Here is a 27,955-nt window from a genome sequence, read left to right on the forward strand (position 1 = left end):
GAACAAGAAATTGAGAGACTTAACAAGCTATTGAGACAGCATGGACTTCTTGGGGAGGTGAACTAGACACACACCTTTTCCAGCCCAAAGGGAAGACCTGCCTCATGGGCTTGTGACGAGGAAGACAGCCGCCCCTCTGGGGCCACGTCAGGGAGAGGTTTGGTTTGATGGCTTTGCCTCACTGCTGCCGACTCGGATTCTGGGGGAAACAGCCTTTCAGAGGCTCTATTTCTTCCTTGGTGTGACTGAGAATGTCCCACCCTACCCTGTGTTACAAATGTACCATAAACTATACTTTTCTCATGTTGAACACTTTACTCTTGCTTGAAAATGAACAAGCTGGACAATTACTAGCCATATATAAAATTTAATCTCATCAAATGTACAGTTTTCACTTTTCACATGTATATTGAGGGATCAGTACATCCTTTCATATGAGCACTCTGAAAAACAAAAAAGAAAGCTATCTTAGCTATCAGCACATTCTAGAAGTCTTTCACATGTCCAAGCTGTTCTAAATAGCTAACCACAATTTCCCCCAAGGAGGCCGTTCTCAAGTACCCAGCCCCCTCCTCTGCATCCTCCAGCTTTTAGCTGGCTCCACCTAGTTCTGCCATCTGACAACATTTTCCTCAGTTACTGTACAATTAATGTAGAAAATAAACTCTCTCCTTCCCTTGGGCCCTCCTACTAGATCCTTTCCAGCTTCAATTGCTTGGAATCACTTGGTGGCATCCCAGACCAGCCCACTAACTGGAGAGCAAGCTAGCTCTGGTGCCTGGTACAGAAGTGGCAATTAGACCCAAGACTCTACTGTAATTAACATGACATTTGGGGGAAGATCCCCTTGTGAGGCCTTGTCCTCTACTCACATGATTTTAAACAATTTGCTATTTTTGTACTCATTTCAGCAGGACCTGAAAAGGAAGAAAACCTTAACTAAAAATAATATTTTAAAAATAACTCACATTTAAAGCAGGGGATGAATAAACTGGATAAACCCTCAATGCCTGCACTACTTGAAGGGCTGTCCTCTTGTCTTCTCAAAGGTGCAACTTGGTTTCTACATATAACCTATGTGTTGAGAGTACTGGAACTAGCTAAGACCAGACGATGCCCCCTTCTAATGTCAGACCAAGTAGAATGACATTTCCAAAGGGAGACGAGAGGAGGGAAGTGAGTGGAGAGGAAGTGTGCTGGTCTGGGGACAATCTCAAGGGTTATAATAAAGTGGAATGTCTCCGAGGGACCGTGGGCCCCACACATGCTGTATTCTGCAGATATGGTGTAGTTTCCTTATTTAACGACTTACATCAAACAAATGGGAAGAAGAAATTAAAGGGCAGCCTGGCGTTGATGGTTGGCCGAGCTCTGAAGCCTGCCTCTGCAGGTGCAGACACATCCACAAAAGTAACCGCAGTGGAAATAAGAATCGTCCTTTCATTTCCTGAGTTGGTCTGTAATACAAAATCAGAGTGATGCAAGCCCTGCCCTCCAGTGTGTTATCAGGATAACAAAGATGACACAGCTTCCATGCCCTTCCTCACCCAACAGCTGTCAGTTCATGAATCTGATAGGTACGTGGAAGGCTCATCAGTCACTAACTCAGAGGAGAGAGACAGTTTCCACTCAGGTTGTCCCTCACACACTGATGTCCTTCATAACTCAATTCTGAAAAGAATTTTAAAGATCAAATCTAAACAAGAATGCAAATGTGAACAAAACCATTTTGTTCAGTGGAGGTTTTTCCTCTAAACAATGACTGCTAAATTGTTTTAAGAATCCAGATTGTTTAAATTTTAATTATTATTTTTTACAAAATAATAAATTTCACCTATCACAGTTGAGTTTTGTCTGGCCTTGTGTCTTAACCTGTATCTTTAAAATTAGGCCTACCTCAGGAAAGGAAGATGAAATTAGATTTGCAGTTACATTGACTATTTTAGCCTGTGGGTTCAATAAGGATCCGTATTTAGTCCACTTCACTTCTACCGTCAAAGCCACTGGGAGCTGGCAGGAATCCTGTACAATAATATGCCATTAATCAATTTGAGTATTATACAACCTTAAGTCAAACTTAATCTGCAGTTCAGAGTTTTAATTATAAAATGTTTCCCATATTACAAAATGTTCTGAACAAGAGAATGAATAGACTCTAGAAGTTCAGATAAAAACAGCTTAGAAGCAGCATGTATTTTAAAAGTACTCAATGCTCCAAAAAATTTTTAACACCTAAAGCATAATTTTTCCAGCCCTTCCTGTTTCTAAAGAGACCAGCATTACCTGGGAGTTGTGGTACCCCCAACTATGGACCCTCCAGGGCCCTGACAGGTCTAACTGCACCCACCCATTTACATCTACCTCAGAGATTCTTTAGGAAAGGAGTTGGTATGGGGGGAGGAGGAAAAGGGAATACGGTATTATTAATAGTCAGAAATTAAACCTGACTGCATATCATGTTAACATGTTCTTAGAGGAAATTCAAGTCCTTTCTTCACTTATCTGATTTCATTGGTTGGCAATTAAGATGCCACATCGGGGTATACAGGCACTGTCTTAAGTTTTCAAAGAAGTTAACTCTCACTCTCAATCAAGGGCACTGGTGCCACAATGGAGCTGCCCAGTTCAGGCCTGGACACTGGGAGCTGGGCCTGAGACCTCTGCCCCAGGATCTTTGTTTGCTCAGCCCTCAGGGGAACATGGGTGAAGGGGGCCTTCCAGACCTCTTTCCTGTCTTTACAGTTTCTTCAATTGGCAAATGTGATCATGTTAAAGCTGCCCGATGGGGAGATGGAATTCCACTGAAGTATTCTACTTTTTGTGTATGTATGTGTGAAATCTTTCCACAATGAAAAGTTCTTAAAAATACATTTCTTTGGGGCATGCAAAGTTAGCATACCTGCTAAATTTGGTGCCGGCCGAAAAGGCAAGGGTGGAATTCCTTGGCTTAGCACTGTCTCTTAAGAAATCTGCAGGCTCAAAAATCCTTGAAAATATCCTGTCATTAGGAGAAGCTGCAACACGCAGCTGGTGTCAACTGAGCCCAGCAGATGCTCTCGTGTCGGCTCTGCCTAGAAGGCTGGGATGAAACCTGCTCCGGGCTCTCTAAGCTCCCGACTGGCAGAGAGCCCGGCAGTGCTTGTGTCCATGCTGCTGCCTCTCCCGCCACAACTTATGTCTTCCCTTCTGAGGCAGAAGTAACAACTGGACATCTTAACCCATCTGCAAGAAGCTGGAAGCAATCTGCCTGGTTCACTGAGGCGGCAGAGCTGAACCAAGACTTAGCTGAACCACAGGGACTGAGTAATCACGGGTCTCTGCTGGGGACTCAGTGGGGAGGGTGGGACCAGAGCTAGTGAGCTAGTCCTCACCTCATTGTCCCCATGCTATAAATGTGCTAAGCAGATAATGAGAGGCCTGAAGAAACAGTGACAAGAAAAAGCCGGGCAATTAAAGGATAAAGATGGAGAGCACGCCTCCGCTGACGAGCCAGCCCACACTCTGACTGCTGAGACAAAAGAAAAAGGTGGGCAGAAGAACCACATGTGATCTGGAACCTATTTGTAGGATGTCAATTTCCATTAAACCCTTCTGGGAACTTTAGAATTGAAAGCTCTCATGGGTGGAGTGCTTTTATAGACCAGGGAATAATGGATGGGACAGCTCTGCAGATGGTAGTAAGTCTTACTGAAACAGTCCTTAACACTTCACCTATTATATCATGATACCTAGAGAAGACCTTGCCTAACACTAACAAGGAACAGGATGGTGACTGGTAGTGGTCTCCATTTATAGAGTGACCACTAGGCACCATTAATGTTACCTGATTTTAACTCTCAACAAGCCCTGAGGGCAGTAATACAGCTATGAGGAAAAAGAGGCTCAAACTCGTAAAATTGCTGGCTGAATTGCTGCTAACTAGGGGCAAAGTCAGTATTCAAGATCCAGGCCTATCTGACAACAAAGTCCAAACTCCCACCCACAGCCACCCACCCCCTCAACAGGTGCCCCCCGCCTCCCCACTGCCTGTGTCTCCCCACAGTGAGAGGGGCAGGTGCACGCTGGAGACCGCTAGCAACTGGCCTTCAGCTTCTCCCCCTTTACCTTCACATGAGACGTCCAGGTGATGAAATAGATGGGCACCCAGTCCAGCACATCCTGGGCCTGGGAATTTCCAAAAGGGGCCACATAATCTGGAAAGCCCTGACCCTTTAGCAGACTCTTCATCTTCTGCGCTACCAGCCGACATGTGAGAGCTTTGGTCAGTCTTTTGGGAAGGAGAATGAGGTCAAATGAGGTGACTATTCAAACCTACAGTTTCTCTTTTTTAATAAATGTCAAGGTCATGTTTAATTATGACATTTCTCTAGCACACAAAAAGTACTAAAATTAACAAAGGCATCTGTCTCAAGGTATTAGCCATCTTTATGTTATATCTGCCAAATACCTCACATTAATACAGTGTTAGTACCCATAATATCTTTGATTATAGAATATTGTACCTGCAGTGTTTTTTTTTATTTTTACATTCCTCAACAATACACATGTTCTCTCTAGTTTCTTTTTCCACTCTCCAAAAAGGGGATTATTTGAAGTTAAAGTGTCTCTCACTTTGTGAAATTTTGGTTACCCAGGGAGATGAGTCCAAAACAAAGTTTCCCAAACTATATTCCATGGAGAAGCTCTGTACAAGAAGGGTTCCATGGCCAAACATTTGGGAAATATTACATACCCATGTCCCCACTGAAGTACACTGACATACTAAAGACTCTGAGAAGTGCTTACTTAATAAGGAATCATGTTTTGAACTTTAATTTGGTGTTTCCCAAACATATTAAACCACAGACTTACCCCTGCTGACATTATGGAAATGTATCCCACAGAACCTCCTTTCAGAAATGCTAGTCTAACATGATCAGAATAATGTAAATGGTGAATTTTGGTCTAACCAAAATAATGATGTAGATACCCTGGGAAGATATAAGGATGGGCAGCAAGTGGCTTGTGGGGTAGGGGACCAAAAGAGAAAGAGCCAAATCTTCATCTCCCATAGTGGGAACTCAAATAAATAAAGTCATAAGAAAATAAACAAGGATCTACTGTACAGCAAAGGGAACTACATTCAACATGCTATAATAACCTATAATGGAAAAGAATCTGAAAATAATATAACTTTGAGAGTCCCTTGGACTGCAAGGAGATCCAACCAGTCCATCCTAAAGGAGATCAGTCCTGGGTATTCATTGGAAGGACTGATGTTGAAGCTGAAACTCCCAATACTTTGGCTACCTCATGCGAAGAGTTGACTCATTGGAAAAGACCCTAATGCTGGGAAGGATTGGGAGGAGGAGAAGGGGACGATAGAGAATGAGATGGTTGGATGGCATCACTGACTCGATGGACATGGGTTTGGGTAAACTCTGGGAGTTGGTGATGGACAGGGAGGCCTGGCGTGCTGCAATTCATGGGGTCGCAAAGAGTCGGACACGACTGAGCGACTGAAGTGAACTGAACACTGAAACATTATAAATCAACTTTATACCTGAATAAATAAATAAAAACAAAAGTCATAAAACCATAAAAATCAAGAAGAAGCATTTATATGGGTTATTTAAAGATTTGGGGACAAATTTCCAAAAACTCAACCATAAGAGTTGAAAGTGATTGACTCTGGGACTCTGGGATAGGGAAAATGAAGGTAAGAAGTGCTGTCTTTAGAGCAAGCCACACAGAGCTGTTCAACATTTTACATTATGTTTGACAATAAAAAGATAAAACATACAAAGCCTTTGTATTTTTACTCTGCCATATCTGATAAGCAAAAAGGATTTTAACAATTTTCCTTGGAATCGTGACAAATAGTTTATGGTTATGAGAATTAAAATTAGAAAACCAGAAACTACATCATTGTAAAATAAATTACTGTTATTATTGCTGCTACCCACTAATAATATGCTAATTAGCTTGTCAGCTGATGCAGAGGTTTGATTAAAATGGGAAGGGCTAGATAACTAACAAGGACCTACTGTATAGCACAGGGAATTCTAATCAATACTCTGTAATGACCTATATGGGAAAATTAAAAAGAGGGGCTATATGTATAATGACTCACTTTGCTGTATACTTGAAACTAACACAACATTGTAAATTAACTATAATAAAAATTTTATCTATATATATATATATAAATAAAGGTACAGTGGGAGAACACAGGGAAAACAATGGGAAGAGTAAGAGTGTTTTTCTTTTTCTTGATCAATGCAAATAGGCTCCAACAGAAGCAAGTTACTCTCTTACCTGAGTTTACAGCCAGATTGCATGTTGTAACCAAATAATACTGGGGCCCGGATCCCCTCTACTGCTAAGCAGTCTTGCTCAGTTGTGCTACGAAGAAGAGTAAGTTGTCCGTATCTATTCGTGGTCTGAATGATCCCAGACATTCACAGAAGGTTAAGGGAGTAGCAGATGGTGTCACGCGTGTGACATGAGATTTGAGTGAGACCCAAATATCCCTTCTCTAGGCCTTGGGGATTTTGACAGTTATTTCCCAGGAGAAGGGAAAATAGTTGTAACTGTTTTCCTTGATTAGGAGAGCCTCAGAAGAAAAATTCTCAGAAACTGGCCCTTCAAAATTAATTCCACGTTTTCAAAACCACTAATTTAACAGTCTCAGTTTAAGTGTAAAATCAAATAACTCTAAATGTCTGTCAACCTTTCTGTCTGAAGGCTTTCACTGTAAGACACTGCCGGTCCCCTGGGCCATCCTACCCCATCAGGCACCACACAGCCCTGCTTGCTGTGCAGGCCAAGCCCCCCGAAGGCAGCTCTGGCCAGACCAGTCTCTCCAGCCCTCAGGACCCTCAGTGATCAGGAGAAGTGCAGCCCACACGCGCGGACAGGGAAATGAAGCTTCTCTACAGAGCCAAAAAGGATATCCCTTCTGAGGCTGGAATCCGGCAACTAACGGGAGCCCCACCACATAGCCAGGGTTTCCACTGAGAGGAACTGGCTTTGCGTTTTGCTGAAAGACAGTGCAGAAATGCCCCCAAATAAGTCTCGTTTTAATAAGGAAATGGCAGAGGGAAAATGAAACGGTTTTCATAATGAAATGTGGGACTACCAACCAATGAAAGAGTTTCTCCCCCTACTCAGAACTATAAATATATCTGCAGAGTGTAGGAGTACATCATGCTGTATAAGGACAAGCTCACAGGGAGGAGAAGCTTATTCCCAAGTGGAAAAGACACAAGGACTCTGGCTGGATTTTGTGACAAGCTTCCACAGGCTACATGCGAGCCCTTTGTTCTGAACAAATGGCTGTAGTAACACTTCTAATTTGAGATTTTTTTTTCACTAATTCATGATTTCTTTATACTTGGCAATTATTGATACTTTTATGAAAATTGATCAAACTTACCTGAATAAAATAAATCTCAAACTTTTGCTGAAGTGGAACCATTGCATTGCTCACTGCTCCCAGAAGAAGAAAGAGATCAGCTTTTATTACCTCACCTGCATCTGTATATGTGAGGCTGTACGTCACCTAAAAATAAAAGGATACTTCAGATACATCTGTTCCCAATATGTTTCCGTAGCTGTATTAATAACTCACATTAAAAAAATATACATCTAGGAGGCTATCCCTTCCCACTTCTCATGCAGAGAGAGAAGTGTATCTCTCCTGTCCAACCGGATTATGGGAGGTGTTAGCTCAGCATCAGCCACTGACAGTGGCATCTGAGCCTTTCTGGGCCCAATCACAGAAGGTACAAGTCAGCTGGCCTGAGCAGAATGTAAGCAGCCTATCTCTGTAGATAAATGTGTTAAAACAACAGCAGCAGTAACAAATTATGATGTATTCTTATAAGTTACTAGGTTTGTGGAGAAAATTCACACGTGATTACTTCAGGGACAAAGAAGTGACCTCTGATGAGACAGGATAAAGGCAAGCAGGAGGCCAAGACAAGAAAAGCAATACCATCAAATAGGCCAGAGGGTGGCCAGTTACCCCTCAGGACCACACCCAGCTTGAGCCGGCCACAGACAGAGTGAACTTTCAAAGCCAAACTGGGTGCCTACCTCAAGAACGACGTTAGTGCAGATTTTAATATGCCCCGCCTCAACAACATCCTGCTTTGATATCCTCAGTATTTCCATGTCTTCCAGTCGGGTTAGTGTTTTATTTAGAGACCGAATGACAATGGACTGAACCGTGATAGGGACCTGCAAAGTAAAGTCCTCGGTTACCAAACACACACCTGAACAGAGGAAGTTAATGGGTAAAAATAGTATAAAGCTTGAAACACACCTCCACAGATACACTGCCAAGGAGGGAAAAGCACGCTATAGACCAATATGCATACTAGAATTCCACACTTGCAAAAACACAGATATTTATTTATATGTAAATACATGCACACATTCACATAGAAAATATCTGAGATGGATATAACCAAAATGTTAAGTGATTACCCCTGAAAACATGTTCACACAAAAACATGTACACAAATGTTCACAGCAGCATTCATAATAGCCCCAAACTGAAAACAACCCAAATGTCCATCAACTGATGAATGAATAAATAGAATGTGGTCTATCCCTACAAAATGATATTGTCCATAAAAAGAATCATCCATAAAAAGGAACGAAGCACTAACACATGCAACAACACAGGTGAGTCCTGAGAACGTGGTGCTGAGTGAGAGAAGCCAGACACAAAGGCCCACGCACTACATGATCCCATCTGTGTGAAATGTCCAGAATAGGCAAATCCATAGAGACAGAAAGTATATACAGTGGTTGCCAGGGGCAAGGGGAGAAGGCTGGGGTAGAATGAAAAGTGATAGCTAATGAGCACAGGGTTTCTTTTTGGGGTGGTGAGAATGTTCTGGAATTAGATAATGGTGCTGACTGCATAACCTTGCGAATATACCAAAAGCCACTGAATTGTACTCTTTAAAATGGTAAGTTTTATGGTAAGGGTATTATATCCCACACACGCACACATCTCCCATCATACCATCAAAGGCACACATACACTCTCACCTCCAAACCACAGCTCCTACTGATAAATGCACTTGCTCTATACACGCACGTGCACATTCTTCATATAGTCCCAGAATCCATCCTCCTAAACCCCCACAACCTCTCTGAATATATGCTTGACCCAGTTTATACACAACTTCTACACACACCCTTATACACATATATACTCGTGGTGGGATCATGAGGAAGAAAAACAGAAACAAATTTTTTTAAGCAGAATCAAGAAACCCTGGTTAGATCAATGCTACTAAAGGACATTTTTCACTTATGGCCATCGCCACTGGAGTGACAGAGCACCAAGCAATCTTTCACTGGCTTGAACCTCTAGATCTTTTGGCCTCTTTGTATCATGAGACAAGTCTGACGTTTGCTCTAAATATCTGCTCTTAGAAACCACTGTTTAGGAAGGAACCTAACTTGTATCCGTTTGTTTATATTGCTTTGAACTTTGCCCTCAACCAAGTACTATGCTGTTTATAATTCAAACTCACTATGTATTTAAGCTGTCATTTTATACATAAACAAGTAGTTCTTATGTGTCTGTTCCCATGACCAAGAAGACCTGCAACTGTCCCTTGATAGTCAAACCTCTAATACAAGAACATGATATTGTTCAGAAGCAAAGATGAGCTGTCATGCGACAGAGTCGCAGGTTGGCAACTCCAGTCACTACAAAGTCCTCTGCATAACACGAGTTCCATGCTACCGGTTAATTAGCTACCGGGTGATTAGCTCTTAAGGAAGCCATCAAAAGATAACCCTGGATTCCTTTATCTGAAATGCCAATTCAGCAATGATATATTGTGTTCCAAGCAAGCGCACGCCTTTCCATACCAGCCTCTGATGAAGCCATCCCCGCGGCGTGTGGGTGTGACTGGCAGAAAGCAAAGGGCTCAGTTAAACTAGCTTTGTCAAGACTGAGGGAGGAGGGTAACGGCAAGAACTGCACAAGCCTACCAATGTGCATTCAGTCACAAGAATGAAGATGGTAGGGCCGCCCTGGTTTCCTGAATGTCCTATTCAGTCATATCCCATTCCCAACCTAACCACTGGCAAAGAACTAAAGCCCACTTAACAACAAAACTACAGGGCCAAGACAATCTTTTGTTGATGGTTCAATAAATACTGACAACAATTCCAAGCAATCACAATGAGCTTCTATTAGTGGGAAGACTGGATCCAACTTTTATATTCCTGATCCTCTAACAGACTTCGGAAGCTGCATTAAAAAAAAAAATTTAGACACACCCCTGATATTAAGTGACATTCTTCGGAGCTTTGATGCCACAGTCCCAGACTGCCATGGCTTGACTGCGTGGCCACAGGATACAAAGACAGAATGTGTGCGAAACTTCTAACTTGGGGCTTGGCACACAGTAGAGCTGGTCCAGTCATTGCTAAGAATAAGGTCTCTGGAGCCAGACAGCATGGCTTCTTATCCCAGCTCTGTACTCCCCCGCTGTGTAGCCTCGGGCAAACCAATTCATCTCTCTATGACCCATGTGCCAGAGAGTGCTAACAACAGGACCTGCCTCCTAGGATCACTGGGACAACCAAAGGACTGCAGACACGCAGAGCACTTGGAACAGCACTTGGCACACAGTATGTGCCTTTGAGTAAAGTCCCATTATTCCTCACAATAGGTCTTCCCTACTTGACTGAATCAATCCTTAGTCATTCAATTAACACCCAACCCATGAAGGGCCCAATACCTTCCAGGAACACCTTAGTACCAACGCTATATGGCGGACAGGGCAGCTGTCCCCACAGGCAGTTCAACTTTGAATGGTATAATAAATGCACTTTTTAGGACTTCCCTGGCAGAATCAGCCTGCCAATACAGGGGACACGGGCTCGATCCCTGGTCCAGGAAGATCCCACATGCCATGGGGCAATTAAGCCCATGCACCACAACCCTTGGGCCCATGCTCTAGAGCCCAGGAGCCGCAACGAGAAGCCACTGCAATGAGAAGCCCTCCACACCACAACTAGAGAGTAGCTCCTGCTTGCTGCAACTAGAGAAAGCCCATGTAAGGCAATGAAGATCCAGCACAGCCAAAAATTTTAAAATGTAAATAGTTTTTTTTAAGTACTTTCTTAGTGATCAGAGGTATTTGAGAGCTAGTCTATTATATGACTCTCAAACCAGGTCCCTGGGAGCTGTAGTGTTCCTCACAAGGGACCAGAAAGTAGAAAGATGGGGAAGTTGGGCAGGTAAAGGGTTTCTGACCCCACCTCTGCTCCAACCAGGGGCTTTGGATTCAATCCATATTACATACTAGGCAGGCTCTGCTTAAGATTTCACTTGAAGAAGCACTGTAACTAAAGTAAGTTTGAAAGCACCTTCATAGATGAAGAAATCCAGGGCCACACACAGCTGTGTGGAGTCCAGGGTCAGACGACTATCCCTTTCTAAACGTCTACCTCACGTTTGTGTCCAGAGACGTAATGAACTCAGTCATAGCAGGTACTGTGGTCTGCAGTGCTTCCTGGACAACAGACGCCTTACCCAGAGCCGAGCCTCACATCATGTGGGTTCTCTCCCTCCAGCCTTACATCAAGCCTCTGGGGCAGACACTACCATCCACCCACTTGCAACTAGGGAGACTGAGGCAGGTATCATATGAGAAAATAACAGCAAAGCTGAGTTTTGAACCAAGGCCAACCAATTCCACAGGCTCTGGGAGCTGATGACAAGGTCAATGCCTCGGCCTCCTTGGGGACTGTGGTATTCACAGGGAGGAGCAGGGTACAACCCCAAGAACAAGAACAACCCCACCATCTTTCTGACATAGCTGCAAAGAGACCGCAGCCTCCTGACCAAGGCTCTCCAGGGCCACTGGGCTGGGGCCATGGCTTTGACTAGAACCTACCTGCAACTCAACCCTGGAAGCTATCCTGACAGTGCTCATCTCCTACACAGGTGTGTACATTCACTGGGCACAAGATCTCCTTCTATTTTCTATACTGGACAGACAGCATCCTGGGAGCTAGCCAGCTCTCCTGACAAGAGGCCAAGAAGACATAAAGGGATGCCCTGAAAGCACAGAGGCCAATCACACCCCTTGTCAGTCAAGACACCTAGCCATTTAAACATGAACAAGTGTGGACTACAAAAACTAAAGGAATTTGAAAGTCTGACCCTTTCGCGATAATAAAAGAATGGTCTACTAAGGAATTTCCCTATTTCATTTCTGTTTGCTTTTTGACAAATGTTTTTGTTATTGGCAGTAAGGTACTGTTCCAGCTGTAAGTGTATTCATTTCAAAGGGCTCTAAGGTAAGACAATAAGTCCAGTAAGTATTCTTACCTCTATTCCTGAACCAGGCACCTAGATAAAAAAAACAACAAATTTTGTTATGTACAACAAAAAGAAGCACTGTTACTGCTTTTTCAGATGGGCATTAAAGGGCATATTCCTCTTATTAAAGAATTCTCAAAGAGAAAAACAGAATTTCCTTAATCAAGCCTTGCCATCTATATATTTTTGTATCTGTGTCATCATAAAACAGGTAACTTTACATTTTCCTTCTATATTCATTACCTTCAGATTGGGAGCTCAATAACACAGCCCAACAGAGGGTGTCTCAGGAAGCCTCCATGCTTCAGTGTAATTATTCAGTATTTTTCACATGGTCATCAGTGACATAACACTGTAGAGAAGACACAGCTCCTCTCCTTCTGGTCACTTGTGCTGTGCCTGTCCTCATGGGAAGGACACCATCGCCTGCCCAGGTGGCTCCACAGTCTCCTGGTCTTCCTGTCTCTAGCCTGAGCCCCCTGGAGGCCAAGCTCCTGACTCCCCAGCATGGCTGGAGCTCTCTTCCTGAAGGACTCTGCTGCCCTCCACTCCTGTCCCTACACCCCCAATCCCACTTCTCCAACCACAAGATGCCCTATAGGCCAATAGGCGCTTTTGGGGAGGGGGTTGAGTAGACATGTCTGGGGGTGGGGGCTCTGAGATGAAAGAGAATTGTGCCTGCATGCCTGGGGGACTGTTTACAGGACAACTGTGAGGGGTCACATGAACTGGAAGAACTCACAGGCGCAGATGGCTGACTTCGAGGAAAGAAAGAGGGAAAGGGTGGGAAGAGGAAAAGATCAAACTTGATTCTGAAAAGTGAAGTTCAGATGAATACAGATGCCATGGAACCCCCCATCCCCCGCTGCCATCACCACACTCCCCTCTCAGTAGAAGGAAAGCAGAAGGGGGTGGGGGCTTTCACAATAATCATATGATTTTTAATCACTGAAAAACGTCTTCTCCCCTTGTGACCCTCCATGTCACCACCAATTGGGCCAGTGGCCTCTCTCATCTATTCAGTTCAGGTTTCAGTCACCACAACCAGGATAAAGGGCCGCTTCTCTTTCTCCAGCAAACCTATTTCCTGTCCTTTACTGGGTATTTATCTGCCAATCAGAAATATAACTTTTTGGTGCTAGTATGATCATTTCTGTAACAGACATTAGATGTTTTTATAATTCTGAAAGTTTTGGTTATTAATAGAGGTTTTTTTAATGCAGGAGACAGACATTAGTAGTTACCATCAAAATGAATGAATGCAAAAAAGAAAAAAATGAAAGCAAATTATGAGCTAACTATATAAAAATAAAAATTATTTTAAGTGATTATTTCAATACCTTTGGTATCAGTACACCAAAGAACTGGAGAAGAAAAATTCTGAGTGTCAATCATGTACTGAAATGATTCTCTACTTGTCATATTTTAAAAGGGTACAAAGAACAGAAAATAAACCCAATGAATCAAGTTTTACTTCAAAATAATTCTTACCCTCAAAATTTTAGGGCTGCTGTAATAAGCCATGCTCAAGGTTTCCATTTCTTCACACTGTTCCAAATTTACCCTCCTGGTGCACGTAACAGCTTGGTTAACCAGAAATGCTGGAAAGCATAACGTTCCCAAGGGAAAAGGAAAAAAAAAATTAGAAAAATTTCTAACTGAGAAATTGTAATCTAAGTAAAACTGCAAAGTTATGACACATATACAACATGCTTAAGATAGGGTATAAAAAATTATTTTTCAAATATGTAATACAGTCACATGATTCAAAATTCAGAAAAAGATTTGAGGAGTTGTCTCCCTCCAACCCCTAACACTCAGCAACCACCAGTCCCCTTCCCCAGAAAGAGTCTGCATGAAGTTTCTTGTGTATCTTTCTGGAAATATCCTATGATATTTTCAGAAAGTGTGTGTCAGTGTCTGTGTGCACACACACACATTTTTTTTTAAGTATTTCCTTCCCCTTTTGGAAACAAACTCACAACATATATTCTGCCCTTTGTCTTCTTCACTGAGCAACGTATCCTGGAGTTCAGTCTATCTCAGTATGAAGAGCTTCCTCGTCCTCTTTTTAGGGATAACTCGTAGTCTATTACAGACACACCATAATCTATCCAACCAGTTCCCCACTAATGGAAGTTGTCTCCAGTTTTGCTCTAACAATGCTGCAATCTATCATTTTGCATGTGGGCCAGAGTTTCTGTAGGACCAACTTCTAGAAGTAGAACAGCTAAGTTAAAGGGCATATTTGTCTGCAAATTTGATGCATATTGCCCAAGTGCCCTTTACCAAGGCTGTACCAATTTTTAGTCCCACCAGAGAAACAGACAAGCACCTACTTCTCCACAGCATTAATTTCTTTATGCTTTGCAATCCATTAAGTGGAAATGGTATCTCAGTTTGGTTCTAAATTACACTGCTCCTGCTGTGTGAGCAAGGTTAAGCCTCTTCAACAGAACACATTTTCCTTCATGTAGCAAGTGTTGCTTCATGAGGCCACACGCTATCATCCATGGCTTAATGGGCTTCGGCATAGTGAGGCTGGCTAAGGACGGGAAAGCCAGGCCTATTGCCTTCTGTTGCCAAGAGTGGTTACTCCATAGAGTCTATGATGCTCCTGAAGGGGAAGTAGGACCCATGGGAGGCAGTTGCGTGGGTTGCATCCTGCTTCACCACTGCCTGAGGAAGAAACTGAACTCAGTTTCTCAGTTTCCTCATCTAAAGAATGAAGATAACCCTCCCTGAGAGGATCATCGTGAGGATCAATGCGAAAAACACATGCAAGCACGTAACACAACGCCCAGCACACAGTTAATCAACGTTAGCTATTGACAAACTTTAGCTCCAGTGACAAAAGAACTTTCCAACAACCTCAACAGTTAAACAACTGAGTGGGCCGGTTGCAGGTAGTGAGTTCCCCATCACAACGAATGCTCAAGCAGTGACCACAGATGGCAGAAAAGATTCTGGCATCAAGCAGGGGTGAGGGGGAGGGACTGAACTATCCCACCTCTGAAGTGTCTTTCAACTCTAAGACTCTGTTTCCAGTTACAAAGTTTGTTTATTATGATTGCTATAAATTTAACTAAGAGTAAACTCTGTTTGCAGAGAAAAAGAAAAACGCCCACTCTCTTACCTGCAGGGTTATTATCAGTGCACAGAGATGATGTAAGGGGAGAAGGAAATCTCAAAAATGAATCTGAAGTCTGCAGATGAACCCCATACTGCAAACAGAACAACCAACAGCTGTCAGGGTGCTACTAAGGCATCCGTTCAACACTCACTACACAGCTACTACGTGACAAGCAGCACTGCAGGGAAGATTAAAAAACAGATGTGGTCCCTACCTGCAGGGAGCAAACATCTAGCTGCCTCACCCTTTTCCTTTTAAGGCTGTGTGTTTCTGTGTATGCATGTTACAGAATTTGCAGGCTTTTTTATTCTAGGCTATTCTACTTCTGTCCCACTGGAAGGGTATCTAAGAGGCTGACACAGGTGCCAGCAAACGAGGAACAAGCCCTCTCTTTCACTAGAGCTGGGAGAATAAACTCCTGCAGTCTTTCTGGAGGGCAAGCTGGTATTGGTATTTTAAATTTCCATTCATTTTGACCAAGTTAACCCATTTATAGGAACATACCCTATGGATTTAATAAGACAAAAAAATATCTATAAGAATGTTTATTGTGGATTATTTATAATAGCAAAACCTTGAAACGAATGTCTGTTAGATAGCGGAATGGCTCAGTAATAAATAATGACACATCCCTGGAAGGAATACTCTGTGTCAGCAAAATGCAGCTCCAACACTAGCTCCTTCCTATACCTATGTTTTCCTCATCACTTAAATGGGGACAGTGAAGTATCCGTCCCAGAGTTGTGTACAATGATGTCTGAAGAGCTCTGCCCAGTGCCTAGCAGGTGGGAAATGCTCCAGAAATGGCCACTTTTATAGTGACATGGGAAGATGCATAAAATTGATCATGAATAAAAAAGGAAATTTATAGCACAATGTGGATAACTAGAAATTTCATTTCTGCACAATATTATATGTATATTTCAGTAGATGCATTAAAAAAACAGGAATATACACACATCTGTTAACAGTGATTTTCAGTGTGCAATGTTTATTTGTTTTTGGCAAAGCCGCATGGCTTACAGGATCTTATTTCTCCGACTAGGGACTGAATGTGCAGTGGAAACGTGGAGACCCAACCACTGGGCCACCAGGGAATTTCCTTGCAGTGTGCTTTAGTTTTAACTGGAGATGAGGACCTTTCCATTTTTACTTATGTACTTCTATACCTTCAACTTTTAGAACTAGCACAGGTTGTTTTATACTTCTCTTTTAAAAAGATGCTTCCAAAAATTACGACATTTAGTCAAAGTTAACACATAACATATTTAAAGGTTTATGAAGGAATGGATAACAAATACCACACATCTTCCCAAAGTCTGTACAACTACACACAACTCTGAGAAGAGGAGCCGGACTCCAGCCCATCCCCTCTGTTTCCAGCAGCATCTCTCAAGCACTTTGCTGCATCTTTTGAGGTAGAGAAGAAAAAAATTCTGCAGAGACAAACGAAAGCTTACAAGAGAATATATGCCTCAAAACTCTATGTTAGAATTCAACTACTCAATTTTAATTTTCATGATTTTTGATCTACAGGCACAAACATTGTTTTTTGGTTTATAATATCAATTCTGTGTCTCAGGGAAGCTAGCTTACTGGGAACATACTTATAAAGACAAGATATTTATGACAGGGTTGAGTGGACTTAAGTTCCTGGCTCACCTCATATTTTGCAGTTTGGGGAGCATCCAGTCTGGCTAAAACATTTGATTCTGCATTCAGTGAAAAACCATCAGGTGCTTTCATCAATTTATCAAAACTGCTTTCATCAGTCACTTCTGGATTAATAAAGGATAATGCAGGTTTATCTGTTTTTAGAGAAAGTATTTTAAATCAGTATAAAATATAATATGTATAGCATATACAGTATACATAGTATTTAGGAAACAATCTTTAGTAGCAGTAAGGCTGCTGTGAAAAAATTAAAATGTCTCTAAATATTCACTTCCCCCAAGATTTCTTGGATCTTATTAAATAGACTCCCCAAGCATGGCCTCTTTCTCTACTGTGGAAGCAAGAGTTTCTAAGGCCTGCAGGTAAACAGCACAACAGAAGCCAATAAAAATCACTCTCTTTCTCCAGTCCATGGACACATCAACTGCGTTAATCTCTCAGGGGCAACTCTCTCCAGATGGCTAGGGGAATGAAAGATCCTGTTTCTACCCTCACACAGCCACCTCCGAAGCCCAGGACAATAATGTGCTCTGTACATGAGAGGTGGGAGGAGGAGGGAACAGGCTGGTTATGTTCACTGGGCCTGTTACAGCTGACCAGCCATTACTGCAGATTACAAACCATAGAGCATCCACCTAAATTTTTAAGTGCAAGGGGACAAAACCAAAATATAAAGACATTCTGAAAAGATGATAAAGTTTAATTGATAAAACCATCAATGTATCTCTGATCTTGATAGTGTTTTATACTTTGGAACTAGACATCTAATTGAGCTAAATGCCCAGATAAAAATAAAGATCCTGTTTTCATGCAAATACCCTTAGTAAAAATAAAAGAGAAAAAAGGAAATTGAAACCAAAGCTGAACCTGACTCTCAACCATTAAATCAGGAGGAAATGCACACACACACACCCCCCCATAAATAAATCTAGATTCTTAGGCATGTCTACATTTTATAAACACCTTGAAATAAAATATGAGAAATAAAGCACGAGATTTCAACAACTACAAAACAACTACAAAAGCACAATTAAAGAAAACATGCACGGCCACAGGTTTATAAAGTTATGTGCAGTTGTCTGTGGAATGGCCTCAGGATAACCTCTAGTCAAACTGTAGAATAACTGCTTTAAATCTAACTTGATGTGACATTTTTCCATAAAACAACTCTTAAAAGAAAAAACTTTCCAGAATTTCACACAGTATACCAATATCAAATACTTACAGTTTGTAATATGAATGCAGAAAATAGATGGGTTGATCTGGTCGACAAGTTTAAATACTCTCTGAGGTGGGTCTGCTGTAAAATTCAATGAATAGACAGCTGCTTTTTGACTACAAAAGTGACTATCACCCCTGAAAATTAAAAAAATAATAATAATAAGACAAAGTTCTAAGGCACAAGCACACAATCTTAGCAAGATTATTTTAGAACTGTCAGATGCTTGCACTGTACTATGTTAACAACTACATGGAGGATATTTATGAAAGTGTGATGTTAGAATTGAATCCACTTTTATTTAGTTTATTCAGTGTTAAAATGTTCGGCATTTTAAACTTTCTCCCTCTAACAGTGAAAATATTAAGACAACCAGAATAACCTTTAAGGAAATCTTGTCAAGTATGGAATACAGATGAGAAATGATTTTGATGTAAATGAACCTTGCAAACTCTGATGTAATATTCAATTATATAAAATTTTGCAGAACTTCAGACTGTTTATAAGTACCCAGAATGGATCCAAATTCCTTGTCTTTAGAATAAAGCTGTCTTCATAAACGAATGTGAAAATGAGAAAAAGTAACATCATCTGGAAGTTTGGGGGCTTAGAAACTGCAGTATAGTCAAGTCTTCAACCAATCCCAGACTTAACAAACCCTAATCAATTTGATATAGATACAGACATGGTTTAGGGAGATACAACAAAAATGAGATCATATTACATACCACTTTAAGGCCTTTTCCCACTTAATACAGAGTGCCCAATAGTTTCCATATCATCAAATGTTTTTGTATTATTATATTATATGGTTTCACTGTATACCAATTTATTAAGCTATTCCCAATTTTTTTTAACCAATCCTCTACAGTTGACCTAGGCTGTTTATAATTTCTCCTGATTATATATAATGCTTCAGTGACACCCTCGTACATACATTTGTATTAATGTCTCCAGTTATTTCCTTAGGCGATATCTCCTGAAATGGAATTGCTGGGTCAAAAGGTAGGTACAAAATTTGAGGCTTCTGAGACTTACTACCATACTGCCTTCCAGGAAGGCAACGTGCAACCTCACCAACACTGTAGTAACAAGAGCGCCTATTTTGCTGCACTCTTGCCAAGACTGCATGTTATCAGTTTTTACCATTTGCTAATTTCATGGGCAAAAGCCTGTTATCTCATTGTTCTAATTTGAATTTTCTCTTTTACTAGTGAAGTTAAATGTTTGTGCATATGGTTATAGCTCACTGGTATTTTTTTCATGAGTTGATTAATTTTTATGAGAACGTTTGTCTTCTTGAGTTATAAGAACCCATATTAAGAATTTGAGTATTAGAAATATTTCTTCCCAGTTTGTTAACCTTTCAGTTTTATAGTGTTTTTTTGTCACACAGAAGTTTTGTTTTGTTTTTTTATGATCATCATTCCTCTTCTGAGGTATGATTAACTGATTTTTTAAAATAATGAAGTTGTCAACCTTTTCTTTTATAGCTTGCCTTTGGGTTTATCTTAAAAGACATTACCCGGGACTTCACTGGCAGTCTAGCAGTTAAGACTCCCCACTTCCATTGCAGGAGGCATGCATTCGATCCCTGGTCAAGAAACTAAGATCCCACATGCTGTATAGTGTGGCCAAAAAGAAAAAAGACATTTCCCTAACCCAAGATTATAAATATTCACATATATTTTTCATTCATTAATTTTTTTTAACATTTCACTCTTCTACCTGTTGGTAATTTACTTCAGTGTAACATTATGAAGCAGGAATCTAATGTTAGTTTTTCAATAATCATCCTGCATCATTTACTGAACAATCCAACCTTTACTCCACAGATGCGAAATACCATGTTTACAATAAATACCACATTTACATTAAATACTTAAGTAGAAAAAAATACTTTAAGAAAATTGGCTGGTGTAAAATCAGTACACACAACTGATTTTTGGCCTTCCTATTCTCTTTCAGTGATCTACTTATCCATAATGAATTCATACACATTATATTCATTATTATAGTGTTACAAATGTTTTAAACCTAGTAGTTTGCTCTTCTTGTTCAATAACGTCTTGGCTGTTCTCATCTGTTTGTTCTTCCAGATGAATTTTAGAATCATTTTGACACATTATCCCTCTCCCATCTGACTGGAATTACATTATAATAAATTGAAATGTATAAGTAAGTAATGATTCTACCCATCCCACTACACAGATTTTATCTCTCCATTTATTCAAATGTTTTATATCTCATTATATCTTGAAGTTTTCTTCACATAAATTCTGAATAGTTAAGTTTAATTCTATGATGTTATATTTCTATTGGTGTTATGATTAGAATCCATTTCCACTATATTTCTGGAATGGGTATTGCTGGGGGATTGATTTATTTTGTAACTGGCCTCTTTTCCAAATGCTCTGTATAGTTCTAATGGTAAATGAGTTGTTATCATGGGCATAAAGAGTATTTTGGAAAAACCATGAGTAGTATAAATAAGAAAAGATCCAGCACTGAAAATCTACGAGTCATACTGGGCCTTAAAAGATGGAGTCAGACAGAGAGGGAATGGGAGGGTAATCCAAGTGCAAGAATGGCATTGGCCAAGGATGGGTACTGTACTGATGGTGTTTAGAAAACAGAGTACCAAAGCTGCGTTGGATGAAGGATTCCAGATGGGGTTGCTAGGAAATAAGATGTGAGAGAGCCTGGGATGGATATGAATTCAGGTTATGGATTCTATAGGTAATGAGAGTTTTTGAAGGTTCTTTAGAAAGGGAGTCACAAGATGAGGCATGAGCTTATGAGGAGGAAGGGAGTAGGAACGGACAGACATGAGGGCAATCATGGAGGAAGATTCAGCAGAATGGGACTCTTGACCCCTCCCCTTCCAGTCAGCAGCTCTCTAATCCTGTGCAATGAATCAGCATCACATCCGTACATGTCTCTCTAGTCCCACTGTCACAGCCTTCTGGGTGAGAGGGGAGCACTTATTAATGCTCATCTCCAATAACTTCCTTCTTGGTTCCCTGCCACCAGGCCTGGCCCCTGGGATCCACTGTCCATGCTGCTGCAGAATTTATTAAATTGGTAATCAGATCCCCTCACTCCCCGGCCCCCTGAAGAAGTCAGGAAAAATCCAAACCCCTCAGCATACACACAAGGCCCCTGAGGACTTGACCCCTGCCCTTCCCCACACTCCTCTGGCTCCACCCTTCCTCAGCCACGCTGAGCTACCTGCAGTTAGGGCAACAGGCTATACTCCTTCGGCCCCAAGACTCTGCCATGTGGCTCCCTCGGCCAGGAATGCCCTTCCTGATTCCATGCCGATCAACTTCATTTGTCCTTCAGGACTCAGCTCAGCTATTTTTCTATAAAGACCTCCCTAGTCCAGCTGTCTGGGTTAGATGCCACTCCTCTCAGTTCTCCTAGTGTGTGGTGCAGAAACTGCCATCCACTCATTTGTCTCCCTTAACTCAAGGAGCTCTTTGAAGACAGGACCATGTCTCACTTGTCTTTAAATCCCTGGTACTGTCACACGAGAAGTGCTCAAGAAAGGCATGGTGAACCGTGAAAGACAGCTTAGCCGTGAGAAGGCAAGGTAGCGGCACAAGTGAGGGGAGCCTCTAGGTTTCTGACATGGGTTTCTGCCTGAAAGAACAACGGCAGAGAAAGTCAAAGGGATACTCAAGGGTCACTTAAGGGTAGAGCAGAGAAATTCATTCATCTATTCAACTCACTTTTAATGAAGGCCGACTACGTGGTAGGAACTATCCTAGGCACTAGGGATAAATGGTATAGAAAAGAGATAATTCTTACTCTGAAGAAGCTTACATCTAATGAGGGGAAAAAGACTCTAATCCACTAATCTGAATGATAAATTTATAATTTTTTGAATGGTAAGACTAGTTTATGACAGTTCAGTATATGTAAATAAATCTTCTATGAACTGAAATCTATATAACAAGAACACCCAGTTAATTAGGGCTGTTAGTTTTCATTATTTCTACACTTCATATTTAGGAGAAGGTCACAAGCAAAACTAACTCAAAAAAACCCTGAAGTCCTTTCCTGAGGAGGGCACTACGAATTTAGTTCTAATTTCTAAACCATGGCACCACAAACCACACCTAATCCTGTAAATAAGTTTTACTGAAATGTAGTCACGTCCATTCATTACATGCCTGCTTTTGCTCAACAATGGCAGAGTTGAAAAGCTGCAACAGAGCCCACATAGCCTGCAGAGCTACAAGTATTTATTATGCGGCCTTCTACAGAAAAAGCTGGCTGACCCCCATTCTAAATAGTCTATACCTAAAATTACAGTATTGGCTATTTTTTTTTTAAAGAACTACATTCTAAATAATGATCGCAAATCTGAACAGATATCTCACTCTCAAGCTCTTGGAACTTACTAAATGCAGGAAAATAGAATGATTTTCAACAAAGACTGAACCACAGTGTAGTTCAGGTAGCCAGAAAAATAATCTGACTACAACACCCCATGCTCCAGGCATTTTAACAACATCAGAAGTAGACTGGATTTCCCACTGGTCAATAAAATAGTTTCTCATGGGAAAAACACACTGCACTTCCAAAAAGCATTCAACCTATCAAATTTCAACTGCTAAAACTTCGTACAAGACTGAATTTAAATTGGCTATCTCTGAATAATAAACTGGTCCATCCTGAATAAATTAACTTCTTATAAGTGCTGTTATTTTATCAAAAAGCTTTGAAATCAGAATTACAAGAACCAGGTAACTCAGAAGAAACTGTTTATCTTGCAATCGACTGGGAATGTCATTTTCCATTCTTCCCCTACACAATGTGAACTGTGAGAATTCCTGGTAGATTCATCTATTAGAAAAGTATATACAAAGCTTTCCTATCTAATTTTCATTAGAAAATTACGTCTACAACAAAAGCTGTAAAATTAAACTACACTTTTCACCCTAGGCTATACATAAGACTAATTCACAGATACAAAAATGTGACACCTTATTTGTTTACAAATCAAAGTGAGACATAATTCAATCTCTGAACACAGAGATTTCATTATAACTTTTGTGAAAAGTACACTCTCACTTCTCTTTCGCCTGCACTATCATCTGGCTGGATGCAAATAAGGGATAGATACTGTTCTACACAGGCTTCCCAGGTGGCTCAGTGGTAAAGAACCCATCCGCCGATGCAGGAGTTTGATCCCTGTGTCAGGAAGATTCCCTGGAGAAGGAAATGGCAACCCACTCCAGTATTCTTGCCTGGGAAATCTCACAGAGAGGAGCCTGGCGGGCTACAGTCCATGGGGTTGCAAAAGAGTTGGACACGAGGGCTTCCCTGGTGGCTCAGTCAGTAAAGAGTTGGACACAACTTAGCGACTAAACAGCAATAACTCTTCAATATATTGATTTCGACAGCATGGCTTCTGAATGATGCAGAATTCAGGAAACCAGCCTGGGTTGATTTGGGTTTTTTCAGCCTGGGGGAGTTTTTACTTTCTGTCCCCAAATTTTATTATCTTGGTCCAATTTTATCAAAACTTCATGTTACAAACTTACGTGACAACCGGAATTGAGCAGGCAGAAAAGACACTGAAATCCACGGAGCTGCAATCAGGATCACAACAGCAGTTGACATCACACTGTGCTGGAGCCAAGTCACAGACACACAGAGCAGCAACTACAGAAACAAGAGAGGTGCGGCACAGAGCGTCACAGTCTGCAGGTAGTGACTGCCCCCTGCCACTGCAAAGCACCAAAAATCCATCTCATACAAAGGTCCATTTCATTCTTCATATTGCACTTTGGGGGAAATCTGTGAAGTGAAATGAGTCAGTTTGAGTACTCCTCCATCCGAGCTTTTCCCAAAGTGGCCATCATCTGACTCACTTGGAAAGTTCTATTTGCACTCTCCCTACAAAGACTCTGATTTGGTAAGCTAACTGTGAAACCCAGACACCTGGGCTTTTCAAACACTTTCCAGGTGATGCTGATAATTAAAATAGGTTTAAGAATCAACACGGTAAATCACTTGCCTGACCATAAGAACCATCGTTTTAATAGTGCAGATTTCTAAGCTCCTCTGGAGATTCCAATTCAGAGGAAGGGCCCACTTAAGGCTACCAAGAATCAAAGTTCTCAATTTTGTTCCTCTCCTCAGATGTCACCTGCAGCTTTGAAGCTGAGTCCATGTTCACAGGCTATTGGCCAAGAATCAAGCTGGCTCAGGTTCCTTGTACTTGGGGTTCTAGAAATATCTTTGGTAATTCAGACAGTAAAAACATGGGAAGAGGTAGGAAGCCCCACTTAGCAAGTTTTAATTTTTAATAATGATGACCACCTGGATTTTTAATTCCCTGTTTCAGGCTGTCAAACGGGGAGGTGTGGAGGTGAGGGGAAACTTAAATAGCAGAGCATGAGAATGATAAACACTGAACTCATGGTAGTTTAATTATTGCTGGAAGGAAGGAATAAAATCAGTGCTTCAACCTTACCTGTAACGTTTCTTTTTTTTGAAAAAGGATTTCATGCAAAAAATAAATCTTAAAAAGGGATCTCAAGCAAATGCTGACAGACAATCCGTACAACATTCTTATTAGCATTTATGAATTATTTTATAATAAAAATGAGCTTTAGAAGGAATTCCCTGGCAGTTCAGTGATTAGGACTCAGTGCTCACTACCAAGGCAGGTTTAATCCCGGGTCAGGGAACTCAAGACTCCCCAGTCTGTGAGGTGTGGCAAAAAAAAAAAAAAAACTTTAGAAAATATATATCTTAAAAAAGATACAATAATAAACTCTAGGAAGATGAATGTCAGGAGAAGAGGAAATTTTTGTCAATGAATACACAATCCATTCTTAGAGACACAAAAGTTTCCCCCCTAGAGTTCACATGTTTCGCTCTAGCCAAGGACTCCCTTGTGTCCTTAGAAAATTATAACACCTCTCATGTACACTAATGTAAAAAATAAACAGTGTTGAGACACCCTGCCTATGTGTTCGAAATTAATCTTGATTTGTTTTACAAAACTTAAAACCTTTCAGGTAGGTAGCTATAAGACTGGAGAAGGCAATGGCACCCCACTCCAGTACTCTTGCCTGGAAAATCCCATGGATGGAGGAGCCTGGTAGGCTACAGTCCATGGGGTCGCTAAGAGTCAGACACGACTGAGCGACTTCACTTTCACTTTTCCCTTTCATGCACTGGAGAAGGAAATGGCAACCCACTCCAGTATTCTTGCCCGGAGAATCCCAGGGATGGCGGAGCCTGGTGGGCTGCCGTCTATGGGGTCACACAGAGTCGGACACGACTGAAGCGACTTAGCAGCAGCAGCAGCAGCAGCAGCTATAAGACTACTAGGGACAAAGCAATAGTATTTAATAACTCTACTTAGGAAAGAAAAAAGGATCTCTATCTAAGATGTGAGTGTACTTAATGAGCCAACAAGTATCTGCTGAGTACTCACAGGGTCTGAGTAGCACTCAGTTGCTCTTCCAAGCCTCTTCACAGCTACAAGGTACTAATGAACAGAGCTCAGATTTGAGATGAAAGTTATCGTCCTTCTCTTGCACCTGTGACCCATTCTGCAAAGGGTGGTCCAGTTCTCCACTCAAAGTCAGTCTCCTGCTACAACCTGTACCTAGGGTGTGACCTAAAATCAGGCAAGTAATTCACGAACCTGAAAAATGGCAATAACCTGGGGACTTCAAGACTCTCCCTTCCAGTGCAGGAGGCCTGGGTTCTAAGTTCCTACATGCTGTGCTGCTGCTGCTGCTAAGTCGCTTCAGTCATGTCCGACTCTGTGCGACCCCATAGACGGCACCCCACCAGGGTCCGCCGTCCCTGGGATTCTCCAGGCAAGAATACTGGAGTGGGTTGCCATTTCCTTCTCCAGTACATGCTGGGCAGTGCAGCCAAAAAAAAAAAGTTAAAGAAAAATGATGACAACCTAACATCATAAGAATGTTATGAGGATTAGAAGAGACACACCACAGATGAAATCCTTAGCACAGGGCTTGCTACATAGGAAGCAGTTAATAAATGTCAGCTGTCCTTTATTACCATTACTTGCACAGATCTAAACAGAGGCCCTTTAAAAGACAAAGGAAAAGTGCAAATTCATCCTCTCGTACTGGAAAAACAGCCCTGAACACATGACCTATTAATGATGGTTCAAGAATAGCTTCATTTGGGGGATAAAGTGTATTAACAAATGAAATACTTACATGGATAAAAGGCAACTCAGCCCAAAAAATCTTAAGAGAATTTCAGATATTGAATACTCTGCTATATTCTGTCCCAAATTATCACTTAACTTCCCTGCTAAGTCAAATCAACAATTTCAATATAAAACAAAGCTTTTTTATATTAAAATAGCAAATATGTTTCTCTGTATTTTTTTCTGACAGACTACACAGTTTATAAAGGAGAAATAATGGTTCAGTAACTTAAATCCTAGAGTTCAGAAGGTCAGCCAATGAGGACTTTTATTTACTAATACTGAGCCTGACTCAATTTAAGAAAGATCTTTCTTAAGAAGGGATAAAAAAAACAACACTGCATATCTATTGGGGTTACAGAGGACTTAAAAGGGATTTTTTTTTCGAGATTACAAACCCATTTGACAAAGTACTCACTGCTATGAACCTTCACCCCAGAAAAACGTATATTCACAAAAGTTAGCACTCGATTTTGGAGTCAGATATTCCCTGAAGTCATCCATGTTAAATCAGATTACAAAAGTCACTAGCTGTGTAACTCAAGGATTAGATCATTTTCTGAGAAATATGCTAATTATCCTTAAAGATGAATATTAAGAAGTGGGCATAACCCCTCACCCCATAACTCCCTACCTTCAACTCAACACAGGAGGACTTAACCTAGTCATTTTCTGTAAACTAGATTTTTTGCGTCTCTTTTTCATAATTGAAAAGCTCAACGTATCCTATGCACTTAATTCCCACAATTACCTAGAAACTTTCAATTTCAACTGCAAAGCTGCAAGCAAATATTCATTCATCAACACCTTTGGCATTAGTGTCGTCCAGGACCACAGCAAGTACTTCTAAAGATTTTTATAGTCTCACTTGGCTCTCTGAGCTTCGGTTTTCTCATCTGTATAACAGTGATAATAACATCTACCTTTAAGGGTTGTTGAGAGAATTAATACCTATAAAACACTTAGCAATGACTGCACACTTTAAGTGGTCAATAAACGTTAACTATCGTTATTACATCCTCACCCGGGCTACCAACCCCCGCAGGTTGAACCACTGTCGATCCCCAGGAATTGGTACTTGGTTACCCACCGTCCGTGACCGGGGCGGGTCTGGGGCCGGAGAATGGCCTGGAAGCCCTGGGGATTTCAGGGGGCTTAGAAGATAAAACAGGTCGGAGAGTCGTCGGGATTGGTTTGGTGGAGTTGAAGCTCTCCGTCGTTATCACCGGGGTGGTCCCGGCCTGGGCGCTCACGGAGGCCCAGCAGTCTAGGAGAATGAGCAGGAGCCGCGGAAGGGCTCGCGGGCCCATTGCTCAGCCGCAAGCCGAGCGGCCAGTGGCTGGATGGCTGGGAGACCGCGCGTTACCT

General features: G+C 41.4%; 2 protein-coding genes across 7 annotated transcripts in view; one reads left to right on the plus strand and one right to left on the minus strand.

Moving 5' to 3' along the window:
- HVCN1 (hydrogen voltage gated channel 1) overlaps nucleotides 1–1,007 on the plus strand; it is a 31,727-nt gene extending 30,720 nt beyond the window's left edge. For all 5 annotated transcript variants that reach the window (XM_081539958.1, XM_081539957.1, XM_081539956.1 and 2 more), the window contains one exon: nucleotides 1–1,007. In XM_081539958.1, coding sequence (XP_081396084.1) covers nucleotides 1–66 — 66 coding nt within the window. In that variant the 3' untranslated portion in view covers nucleotides 67–1,007.
- Nucleotides 352–27,955, minus strand: TCTN1 (tectonic family member 1). 2 transcript variants are annotated; one of them, XM_081539952.1, is made up of 17 exons: nucleotides 27,678–27,955; nucleotides 23,928–24,048; nucleotides 18,379–18,509; nucleotides 17,142–17,287; nucleotides 16,781–16,915; nucleotides 15,483–15,570; nucleotides 13,838–13,947; nucleotides 12,356–12,376; nucleotides 8,080–8,223; nucleotides 7,418–7,543; nucleotides 6,936–7,021; nucleotides 6,298–6,438; nucleotides 4,105–4,267; nucleotides 1,897–2,022; nucleotides 1,313–1,457; nucleotides 873–917; nucleotides 352–443 (listed from the first exon to the last, which is right to left on the minus strand). In XM_081539952.1, the coding sequence occupies exons 1-15, from the start codon at nucleotides 27,895–27,897 to the stop codon at nucleotides 1,314–1,316; spliced, it is 1,902 nt and encodes a 633-aa protein (XP_081396078.1). In that variant the 5' UTR covers nucleotides 27,898–27,955; the 3' UTR covers nucleotides 352–443; nucleotides 873–917; nucleotide 1,313. The 2 variants fall into 2 exon arrangements, with proteins under 2 accessions (XP_081396078.1, XP_081396079.1); XM_081539953.1 differs by lacking the exon at nucleotides 16,781–16,915.

Source organism: Giraffa tippelskirchi, chromosome 11 (assembly GCF_054371585.1).
Source record: "Giraffa tippelskirchi isolate mGirTip1 chromosome 11, T2T-mGirTip1v1.2.pri, whole genome shotgun sequence".
In the NCBI taxonomy this organism is placed as follows: Eukaryota; Metazoa; Chordata; class Mammalia; order Artiodactyla; family Giraffidae; genus Giraffa; species Giraffa tippelskirchi.

What these genes read in the sequence shown, in the direction of transcription:
- TCTN1 (XM_081539952.1), bottom strand. Translation starts at nt 27,897, where the DNA reads ATGGGCCCGCGAGCCCTTCCGCGGCTCCTGCTCATTCTCCTAGACTGC. An exon ending in ACCCGCCCCGGTCACGGACG is followed by an intron (nt 24,049 to 27,677) that starts GTGGGTAACCAA and finishes TTGTTTCTGTAG; the next exon opens with TTGCTGCTCTGTGTGTCTGT. An exon ending in GCAGCCCTAAAATTTTGAGG is followed by an intron (nt 12,377 to 13,837) that starts GTAAGAATTATT and finishes TTTTTTATCTAG; the next exon opens with GTGCCTGGTTCAGGAATAGA.